General features: G+C 28.7%; 1 protein-coding gene across 1 annotated transcript; it reads left to right on the top strand.

The window, feature by feature from the left end:
- Positions 1 to 112: 112 nt before the first annotated feature.
- Positions 113 to 2,980, top strand: LOC125838190 (40S ribosomal protein S15). The gene is made up of 4 exons (XM_049517264.1): positions 113 to 190; positions 287 to 432; positions 1,011 to 1,068; positions 2,542 to 2,980. The coding sequence occupies exons 1-4, from the start codon at positions 188 to 190 to the stop codon at positions 2,788 to 2,790; spliced, it is 456 nt and encodes a 151-aa protein (XP_049373221.1). The 5' UTR covers positions 113 to 187; the 3' UTR covers positions 2,791 to 2,980.
- The last annotated feature ends 9,553 nt before the right edge of the window (positions 2,981 to 12,533 follow it).

Below are 12,533 nucleotides of genomic sequence, written 5' to 3'. Positions count from 1 at the left end.
TAGTTTAATAATGTTGGAACAAAATTCTGGGCCTGACTATTGCAGCTTAGATCCAATGGGCCAATTACATACCGGATCAATCACTAATCCTCTCTAACTCCCAAAATCTCTCATCCTTGTTAAGATACAATTTCGCCGCGAAAAACCCTAGCTACTGAGAGAGGTTGACGATTCCATCTCCACAGCCATGGTTACTATCTTCAAGCATTCACATTTTCGCTCTTTCTGTGTCAATTCAGATGCTTTTGTATATACCTCTGTGTCCTCATTGTTGTTTGCTTTACAGGCCGATGTTGAAACCGATGTGGCAGCAGGACAGCCCAGAAAGAGGACGTTCAAGAAGTTTAGCTACAGAGGTGTCGATCTCGATTCTCTGCTCGACATGTCCACTGACGAGCTCGTAAAGCTCTTCAATGCTCGTCCTCGCAGAAGGTTTGTATAGACTCATAAGAGAAGATTAGCACAACCTTTGTTAATTTAAACATTTTCATTTTGACATGACGACTTTTAGTGTTACGCGCACCACCCTCCGCCGAATTGTGTACAAAAATGAATTGTTTGATACAAGTGTCTTTTTAGTATATGATTCATAATTAGGTTGGTCTGTCAAAATTGTCTTCATTTATGACTTAAACACTGAGAGAGTGCAACTTCACTACTGATGTATTTTTATGTTACTGCATAATCAGATTATGTTTAGTATGATATGTACTCCCTCCGTTTCAATTTTTTTGTTGTGTTTTGACTTGCATATAATTTAAAGAAGTAAATAAGACTTTTGAATTTTGTTTTCTTAAATTAAAGATATGTCAAATGTATCGACATATGGATAGTTGAAATTAAAGAGTTACCAAAATAAGGAAAGACACTTTCTTTTTTGAAACAAATTAAAAAGGAAAGTAGGACAAACAAATCGATATGGAGGAAGTATTAGCTTATGTGCACAGTTTCTTCAAATGTGTGGAGATATTTGTTGATGCTTCTTGCTAAGTGGTTTTTATTTGTTGTAGGTTCCAAAGAGGTTTGAAGAGGAAGCCAATGGCCTTGATCAAGAAGTTGCGTAAGGCGGTAGGCATATCAGTCCCTTTTCAGTTGCTTGTCATATGAATGGAATTTATTTTCATCTTACGTTTAGTGACCAACTTTTATATGTGTTATGATTGATATTACTGCTTAAGTAGTTGCTCTACACCCTTCTCGGCGTCCGGATATTTTGGAATGCTACATCATAGAATTTGATAAAGCTTAGGATAGTCATTCAGCTGCACATAAATGTATCTAGCTTTCTTTTGATGATCTGTGATAGCAAAGGTAGTCTTTTGCATGGTTGCCTTGCATTGATATGACAAATGGATTTCATGTAGATATAATTACTTATGGTCTACATGTTATTGGACGGTCATGCATATTGTTTTTCCATTTCTTTTAAGTGTTTTGATTTATTATTTTTTCAATTTTTTTTCTTCTATTTTACATGTGATCTTTTTACTTTGCTTACTTAGTTCTCTCTATGGGAAATTTGTCATCCCAAAAGCTTATGGTTGCGCACTATGCTAAGATTGGTCCTGGAGCTGTACCTTAATTTTGATTTTACGGTGGAGTATGTATAATCTTTAAGTTCTGCTTAACAAATACCTTTTTGTACTCAAATCAGCATACTCCACAATGTATGAATATCTCCACCAGATAATGAAACCCTCTATTCATCTCTTGGTGCAAATCAGTGAAACTTTTACATATCCAAAAAAGCCCAAGTTTATGGATAAGCAAAATACAACTGTGAAAAGATCGTATAAGGTATTGGCTGCCAGGTAAAACGTCTTTAGTGCAAATTCCTTATGCTGGAGTTTAAATAAAGGTTTGAACATATGTACTAACAGTTTGTTTAAAGAAGACTTCTGCTAGGTTGATTTTCTTTGGCATTCTCATTTATCTAGACAAAGGTTGGTTTCAGATAACAAGCAATCCAGTTTGATGTGAAAAGCTGTACTTGACAGATTTTGGTAGAGGGAAAAATCATTTTATCAAAAAATCATTTTTGTTTTCTGTTTTTGGTTGAATTTATTTACTTTTGTTAATCTTTGAACTTTAGACTTGTTCAATAGAACCTTAATTAGTTGCTCCTTTCGGCTCATTCTTCCCTGCAAATTATAATAGCTGAGGCTGAAATTTCTTCCAACTGAGTTACACATGGATAGCATCATAAGGTTGAACAAGGAATCACCTCTGCTGGCACTTCTCCTGAAATTTTGCTCTGGCTGGTAGTCCAGCGAGATTTTATGTATAGTGCGAAACCGTGTCATAGTGTGTTTTAGTTGGGTTTTTGAGGATTTGTCTGCATTGCTTTTCCTGATTGCTGCCAAGTGAGGGCATGCCCTATATTTTCTTTCTCCTCATGTTTCAACTGAAATGACAGTTCCGTAGATTTATTTGTAATACTATCTTTATGTCTCTCCAGTCTTGTATGAGTTCCATTTGCATATATAATATGGTGTACTTTGTTTAGTCTGCTACCTTTTTCATTTGAGCATTTTAATGCAGAAACGTGAGGCTCCACAAGGTGAGAAGCCAGAGCCTGTCAAGACTCATCTGAGGAACATGATTATTGTTCCTGAGATGATTGGAAGTGTCATTGGGATTTACAATGGGAAGACATTCAATCAGATCGAGGTCAAGCCTGAGATGATTGGCCACTATCTGGCTGAGTTCTCAATCTCATACAAGCCTGTCAAGCATGGAAGACCCGGTATTGGTGCTACTCACTCATCAAGGTTCATTCCTCTGAAGTAATATGGGATGTTAGGTTATCTTGTGCTGTCTTTTGCTACAATTTTGATGAAGGTCTTCGATTATCAAATATTTAAGTTTGGAATAGCTGTGGTCAGCTGATAAATATCATTTTATTTGTTTGTCACAACATTGTTGTCTCTTAGACTTATTCTTTTTAAATGCTCAAATCAAGAGGGCATTTTGATGCTCAAGTTCTCTCTCCTGATTTCATAGCACTTTCAAGTATTTTCCAGATTTCTTAGCAGTTGAATTTTGGTGTTGTGCGAGAACTTTCTGCAATATTTTCCCCGTTTGTGAATATCTCTAAGGTTGTGTCTCCGAGTTACCAAGGGAGCAAAAGAATGTGGGAGCTCGTAGGGAGAGATTAAAACAAAAAAACTGGTGCGTCCTGGGACATGTTGTGGTTGACCTAAGGTATCTGGCCAGTTGCTGTGTGCCTAGCTGTGAAGTTTGATTGAAGAAGTTTAAGATGTGGAATTAAAACGTCCTAAAGGTTCCGAAATTTTACAGTACAATCTGAAATGGATGTGTTCTGAACTGTTAGGGACCTGTTTGGCCATGAGAATTATTCGCTTTTTTTTTGGGAATTTTTTCACTTTATTTGAAAATCAGCAGTTGGCCATGAAAATTTCAAACACAACGTGAAGTTGTATTTGGAATTTTGGAACCCAAAGTTTTGTTTCAACTTTTTTCACTTTTAACTATATTTTCTTTTTACAAATGTTTACCCTATTTTTTTTAAAAAAAGAAGTAAAAATGGCCCCATTTAAACAATAGTTTTGATGTTCTACTTGTTCTGGCAAGATGAGGTACCTGCACCTCTTATCTCTTCTTTGATTAGATGGAGGCTTTCATCAATTCATTGAGTTGAACAAACTTGTATTAGATTTGTATGGTGGGGGAATTTTGCATTTCTTGATATTTTTCTTCTGGTTCCTTTTGGTGCTCGATACTTAAATTAAGGTGCGACTACGTTTGAATTTACTCTTTACTCTAAAAAGTTTTACATAAGGTATAAAGTGTTTCCAAACAAAGACAATTTTGTATTGAACTTGTGGATGAATGGTTGAGCAATAGTTTAGAAGATAATTCTATCTGGATACTTTTTGTCAAAGATTATCTTTGAGAAAAGATAAAAAGGAAATATGACAATTTATTGAGTTGGGGACAGATGTTGAGACATGTCTTCAATTTGCTGGATTTGTCGTGATTTTTTCCCCTTTCTTTAGTTTGATTTTTATCTTCTAAGAAAGTGATTATAATTCATGCGCACTTCGGTTAAAGTGCATATAACCGATTCGACTCTTGTCTAAAAGTAGGCGTTTGATCATATAATTCGGGATCAACTGGTGTTGGTAGAGTTATTAGAAGTAAACAAGGACATATAATTAAGGGTTGTGGTGGAGTGGAAAATACTTCTTTATCCTCAATTAGAGGTATCAAGTTTAAGTTTCTCTGGATTACAGAATCGCCTTTGTTAGGAAACGTTTCGAAAAAGAAAAAAAATGAAGTTATGTAATCGATTCTAAATTACTCAATTGAATGGGTCATGTACATTGAAAGGAGATTATTGAAGATATTCAATGACAGACGGCAAGTTTTGATACATAGAGTATTTAACATTGCTTTAGAGGAAGACAATTAGGAATCTATAATTTTGATGTTCCTTGACTTCTTGTTCAGGACAGATGAGGTATTGTTTTTTTTTCTTCTATTTTTTTCACTTTCATTTTTTAAAAACTTTTACTGTATTTTCTTTTTTCAAGTAAAGTACATTCAAACAATCAAACTATTACTTGCAAAAAATATATAATCAAATACAACTTCATTTTCAATTCCTAACTTCAAAATTTTCAATTAAAGTAATTTTTTGTTTGTAATAATAATATATAATAGCTCGTATATGAGATCTGATCTATGATATTATATAACTATCGTCTAATTTGAAATGTTTTCTTTTAGAGCAGATGATTTTATTATGTTTCAAACAAATTAATCAAGTTGGATAATTTTACTGATTTTTAAAAATTGAAGGGTATAAACCCCATTTTCTTAAAAAATATTTGATTTCAAAAGATTTCTTACAAAAAATTATAATCAAATACAACTCAATCCAATTGAAGGTGTAATATGTTTTGGTGTCAATGGCATGTGCTATGTTGGGAAGGTGTCTAATGAGCTAGACTATGAGTGAAAATTTGACATTAATAATTTGTATTGAAAAATTTTAAATACTGCCTAAGTATTACTTGAATAGAACATACGTGACCAAATTAAAGTGGACAAAGAGAATAGTTAGTTATTCTATATCACTCTCAACTTGAAGAGATGATTCGTACAATATTTAAAAAATAATTAGTTATTATTTATTACTATGACTAATTAAACATATTATTTTTTCCTCTCTTGGTGGGGGGTGGGTGGGTGAATGGAGGGCTTTCTTGGAGTCTTCTACCAGACAATGTTGCATGTGCAAAGGTCCTTCACCAAAAATATATATATTACTCCCCTACTATATGTGAATGCACACATACATATAATATAATAGGTAGCTAGTAATATATTTAACGAAATTTGTATGTACACGTAGCTGCAAATCAAAGAATATCTCACATTCATAAAATCACAAAAATACTTCAAAAGCAAGTATTGGAATAAGATCTTCTACTATCATTGAGATCTTTTTGTAATTTTTAAATAGGATTTTGAAAATCTTACCAAATCTAACCAATTTCAAAGAAAAATCGATACCAATTACATGGCTTACAAATATCTACTATAATTTTAATCACACATAATAGATTAATGAAATTATAAGAAGTTATAATAATTCTTTTAACTGACTGAACTGAATTATTGACTCTCGGAAAGCTAGCTGAGTCAAGAGACCTCTAAACGCGAATCAATCATATGATCAGAAGCGAATCCAGATGGCTTACTTGAGAAATATGGTTTATTTCATCTAATTATTACTTATATTTTCGATATTTGTGTCCTAGCTTGCTTCTATCCTTTTAGGACTACTTCAATTTCAATTCTAGTTTTTGTTTGATCATCACTGCTTTCAGATCTCTATGTATGTAAATAAATTTCTTTGGTACTATATACCATAACATAAGGAAAAAGTGTGAGTGAGATTTTTTTTATTTTTTATAAACAAGAAGGTGGTCCTTTTAATGTTTAGTAAATGAATATTATATTCAAATCCGATTTTCACTGTCCAATGATTATAATTATTTTTATTTGTGGTACATATATAATTCTTTCCTATTGTCTGATCCAAGAAAAGTATAATATAGTAATATCAGTGAGTAGTTAATACTTAACTTGTTCACATATATGTGCTTGTGTAATATTTCTACGATATCATTATGGCCAAGTAATTATAAAAAATGTTCTTGCCCTAATCATTAATTTGGATAATCCTCGTTTGTGGCATTTAGGAAAGTATTCCAATGTCGAAGTATACAAATATTTAATTTTAATAGCGTCATTTAATTTAAGAATAATTTTAGAGATCTCCCTTGAGATTTTGACTGTTAACACATCCCTTCCTTGTGGTATCAATTATTACATATACCTCCCTTCTTCTTTGATAACAAGTGTAACAAAACTAATTTATAACTTAAAATGGACAAATTTACCCTTAATGTTCCAACTTTCTTTAAAAACAAAATATAATAAATTAACTTTAACTATTATTAAAAAGGCTACACCTTTTGGTATTTTAGGTCACACTTTTCTGGGGTGGCAAAAAGCCTAAAATGTTGTAGTGACTTATTTTAATTTGCTCGCTCTTTTTTTTCCCCCTTCAAAATTACTCCATTAGAGAAGATTGATAATCTTAAATTTACAATTGATAAACTAAAATCTAATCGACGAGGCAGTAAATAATCAGTTAGAGTAGGATAGTAAAGTCAAACTCATGATATTGCAGTGACTTTACAATATTGCAAGAACAAATTATTTTGCTTTTAAGACTATAATAAATGAGAATAACAAGACAGATCTATTACTTTGTTCTCTTTATAACGTTATCAAATTTTGTTTTCTTATTTCCTTCCAGTATTGGGTTCAAGTAACGTAAAATGAAATATAATGTTTTTGTAGCCATAAATTACTCAGTATTTTAATTGATTTAAAGTCACCTTAAAATTTAAATGGTATTTGATTTGTCATGCAATGATATATATATATATATATGAGCAACTTTCACATATAACAAACACAAAATTTATATTTGTATGCTATAGCAAAGTTTGCATAATTGCGCTCCATAACAAACATATATGTGTAATTCTCTATACATATACAAAAAAAACAATTGTATAATTCGCTATACATATACAAAGAAAGCAGTTGTATAATTCGCTATACATATATAAAAGAAAACAGTTGTATACAAAATATCAATTGTATAATCTGTGTATGTATAAAACGAGAAAGAGAGAAAGGCAAAAGAAAATTGGGCAAGGAAATATTCGTATTGTATAATTATAAGTGTATAGGACGAAGATATATGTATTTGCAATGTGTATATACAATTTTCTCTCGCTTTATACAAACAGAAGTGCAATTTATACATTTCGTTTTTGTTTGTATAAGCGAGAGAGGCGAGCGAGATCTGGGAGAGGGGAACGAAATATATGTATATATACAATTTTCTCTCACTTTATACAAACACAAACACATTTTATACATTTGTGTTTGCATAAAAGTGAGAGAAGCGAGCGAGATTGCCACCAAACGAGAGTGGCGAGCGAGATTCCACCGGGGAGAGTGGCGAAAATAGCAATAGTTTGCTATAGGGTACAATTAAATCAAAGTATATTTATAGCATTTAATTTGAATTAATAGTTTGCTATTATGTACAATTATCCCTATATATATATATATATATATATATATATATATGTATATTTGAAGGCCCATTAACGGGCCCAATATAATTAATTGTTTTTTCAATTTTATTTTTATTTTTTTTAACCTAAATTCACATCTTATTTTATTATAATTTCTAAAATTTCCCACCATTTAAAAAAATTACGAAAATTCCCTCTCAGATACATCACTATCCTCTGTAAGATACATCACTATCTCCTCTCGGATACATCTCTATCCTCTCTCGAATACATTTTATCCCCTCTTGAATACATCCCCTATCCTCTCTTGGACAATTCTCCCTTCTCAGATACATCCATATTCCCTCTCGAATACATCCCTCCCCTCTCGGATTCATCTGTGAGCTATGTGTCTGCAAGTTTCCTGAATAACAATGTATCACGATCGATGTATCCGCATGTTTGCTGATGTATCTGAAAATTTTTAATTCTAAGAATTTTTTGTAATTTGAAAAAGAGTAGGGATATAATGTAATTAACACTTAACACTATGAAAATTTATGTAATTTTTACTTTAATTTATGTGACATATTTTTCTTTGTAATCAATTTCAAAAGAATGATGAATGTATTAATATATTTAATAACATTTTGACTTTAAAATATTCATTTTATTTTTAGTAAGATGATTTATAGTCATATGAACATCTATGGTTTGTTTTAGGCCATGAGTTTTAAAAGTGTTTTTTTTTTTTTTTAAAAATTGCATGTTAAGTCAAATAAACATTACATAAATTGAAATGGAGTGAGTACAAACTTTAGATCAGTTTTTATATTGATAAAATTTAAGTTTTTGTAACTATTTTGCCTTTTAAACAAAATTTAAAATGAAAATACTAAAGCTTTTTCACAATTATTTTTTGTAGTATTTTTTTAATCAATATTCTGTCGATAATAACCAAAATTTTAATATAAATAAGGTAATGAAGTAACTTAATTTTGAAATTCAAATATTGATATCAATTTAGAAAACATTTATTTTTAAGTTGTAAAGCATTCATAATCTAATATTTAATATGCTCCCTACTCTCGACGAATGACACTAATCTATATATAATATAAAGCCAAATGTAAAAAAAGGTGATGTGGCACCTCTCTAAGGCCTCCATTGCTAATTATCATTTTTCTCATTTTTTTGACTTTTTTTCTCTATTTTAGCTTATTTTTTAATTAAAGAATTAATCATATTCTATTTAGTAATCATATTAATTTAGTGTCTAATTATTACATTAATTGCTAATTATTATATATATTATATTAAAGAATGGAAAAGGTCACTAACTGAAATCAATAAAGCCCAAAAAAACAACCTTTTTCCGTTATTACCCCAACTAATCAATTCATAAAATCTTTTATTGCCCTTTTCTTATTCATCCTTTTTTTTTTCTCCTCACTACATTTTGTGCCTTTTTCATTATTTTCCTTCCTTAATATTTTGCAAAAATTAACTATAATTTTATTTATTTTGTTCACCATTTAACATCATTAATCAGTTTTTTCTAATACCTTTCTCCATTCCTTCTTAAAGATATTACTAAATTACAATTAAGACATTAATATTACAATTTTATTGACTACTATATTACTCTTTTAATTTATATTATTCAATAAAGTTACAAATTTATTGATTACTATAAATACTAGAGCATATCATCTTCACCAACAATAAGAATTTCTTCTTCTTCTTCCTCTTTCTTCATTTTATTTATACTAAAGTACATCACTTTGTTTACGGCTAGTTTTGTTATATATAGATTATTTGTCACTAACTTCTATTATTTACAGTGTAGAAGATAAGATGATCATATGGCAATTTTGGGATTCCAAATTCAAATTCAATTTTGATAAGTACTATATATAATTTATGTTACTCTTCTCATTTTAGTTTGTTTGATGTCTCTTACTTATAGTGTTCTTTCTTATTTATTTTTTTTCATTTGTGTTGTTTTTTTCCCCTCATCATTATTGATTTTACTACACTTATTATTCCATGCATTTTTTTTGTGAATAAGTTTTATTGTTTATAATGGAAGATGCATATGATAATAATTAGGGATTTAAGTTTAAGTTTGATGAACAAATCACTAAAGGACCCCCTCAATTACTAATTTGTCCATTAATCTTCAGTGGTAGATTGGATGTTGGTTATGTCGACAAATTAAATATTAGAGGAAAGGATCATCTTCCTTGGTACTTCTACAAAGATTCTTTTATTTATTAATTAATTTTAATTTATTCTTATACTAATTTTTTTTTAAAAAAATTCAGGGAAATTGTTTTTAACCTTGAAGGCTTGAATCGTTTAGTTCATAGACCTTCAAGATTTTTTTTATTGATTCAACATTGTATATGTTTTTTTCCTTCACAAAAAATGAATTTAATTTTTGTGTTGTTATATTAAGTTGAGAATAATAAAATTAATTTGAGAATTCAAGAATTCCAGATTTTTTGTTTATGCTTACCTTTTAGAATAATTTAGAAATATTAACTAACATATAACTAAAGTTAAAGGAATATTAGTTTATACATATAATACTTTGAGTTTAATTTATTTGAATACTTTATAGTATTTATGTAATTGAGGTTATGTATTTCTCAATCTATTGATTTTATATAAATAAAATATGTCGTATATTATAATTGTAGTAAAAATTAGTCAAGATAAAAAGTGATTTATAAATATTTTATAAGCTAAGATTAGTGAAAGGTGAAAAAAAGGGTTGATTCATTATTAAAAAGAAGAATAACAACTTTCATAAAATATTAAAAGGAAAAAAAATAAGTATGAAGAGACTGTCATATTTGTATGAAAGAGTAATTATTTAAAATTGTAATTGATCCTACTCAAATCTCAACGAATATTTTAGAACTATTTTTATTTGATGATCAAGGAGATAATATTGTTTAATGTTTTGAGCTTTCTAAATTTGATTTAATATTTATATTTGCGATAAAGATGCAAACAAAAAAAAATTTGTACAAACAATGAAAGATAGATTTGAAAAAAGTCATACAAAATTATAAAAGTAAGATCGTTCACTAACTAAAGTTTTCATCAACAAAAAAACTCTTGAGAAACATTAGAATATATTTTTTGATGTATTTTAATTTATTGACATGTGATCTTCATAATCTAAAATAAATAATAGATATAGAAAAGGAAGATGATCAATTATAATTATCAATATAATTCTATATCATAAAAAATACAAAGAAAAGTTAACTAACAGAAAATTTTAATTTTTGAATTTCCCTTTAAAATTAGTTGAAGCAAAAAAATGAACTAACTTAATTATCTTAAAGGAAAAATACTGAAAATATTAAATAGGCAAAAATAAATAATTGAAAAGGGATGTGGAAAAATGTGGCACCGATAATCATTTTGAAATGTAACTAAAAAAGAGATAGAATTACATAAATACAATAAAATTATCCAAATGAAAAATAATAGGAACAAAAATAGAACAAGAAACTCAAATAAACAAAAAAAAAAACAAAAAGTAAAAGAGAGAAACTGTCAAGAATGAAACATATATAATCAATTAATTTGTTTCTTTTTCTTAATTAAGTTCCTGAAATTGTGATTTGTTTAGAAAGGTTTAAATTGTCAGATTTGATTGCATCAATGTCTTACTATTCTTGTCACATTTATATCTATAGTAAAGTTAGATATAGATAAAGTGGTGTGGTCACTTTTTATGATCTAGAAAGTCATTTTTTTTTTCATTAATTAATATAACCAATAACTAAAAGAATCTATTATATTTATTACATCTAATTATATATCTCATGAGTTATAAAAAAACCTTTATTGTTTTGTATCCTCTATTTATTAATATGTCTCATCAATTCTTTTTACGTAATTTTTACATTACATATATTTTAGCTAGAAGAGTGATGTAACACCTCTCTTTTTCCAAAAATAGAATTTATTTATTTATTTTATTATTTTACTTTTTACTTTTGATCTCATTTTTATCAATAATTAATCAGATAAATTATTTTTTTATAAAATAATTTGAAAAAATGATTTTTATCGTTACATATAATCATTATCCACAATTATACAAAGAAACGTGTCTATGACCTTACAATGGAAGTAAAAACGGACAACACCCCTCAATACCTACACTTTTAATGAAACTATTGACATGTATTGGTATCAATAATCTTGCAAATAGTATGTGACTTCTTAACTTTCGAAGCTAATGATTCAGCAAGTTAATTTGTATATATCACTGTTCAAATACTATACTTATTGAGAGTATGATAAATAAAATTCTTTTGATATATTACGTACTACTATTCATATTTCTAATTTGAATTCTTGAATGAATGTAAATTTAATATGAGCTCGATACATACTAGAGTTCACTTATAAGTTACAATGCATTGGAGTCAAGCAGACGCAGGAGAAAATAAATAATTGTGATGTAATGTGCTTATGATGTTCTTCAATTCTGAAAGGACTTGCGATTTTACTTCTTTGTATAATTTAATACGATTTCTTTTGTAAGTTTTATTCTATGTGACGCCTTATGTACAAAACATTATTTTTTAGACATTTTATGTCTTAACCATAAATTTTAAAGGATAAGATTCTTTAAGAGCAATATTTTATTAAGAATAAAATATGTTTATCTATTTATCAAGAAAAAAAGTTTTGTTTAACTATGGATGATTTTAGAAAAAGTAGAGGCAAACCAAAGAATGATTAGAGGGGTGATTACACTGGAAATGGACATCTTTAACACTAATTTAATTGAGTAAACATAATGTATAATTTTACCTTTATAGGTTGATATCATAAAAAAATAACTCTACATTTTAAAAGAAACAAAAA

Source organism: Solanum verrucosum, unplaced genomic scaffold, assembly GCF_900185275.1.
Source record: "Solanum verrucosum unplaced genomic scaffold, falcon-dt-bn FXZP01000079.1, whole genome shotgun sequence".
Lineage (NCBI taxonomy): Eukaryota > Viridiplantae > Streptophyta > Magnoliopsida > Solanales > Solanaceae > Solanum > Solanum verrucosum.
The sequence above is the reverse complement of the archived record's forward strand: the minus strand, read 5'-3'. Positions and strand labels throughout refer to the sequence as shown.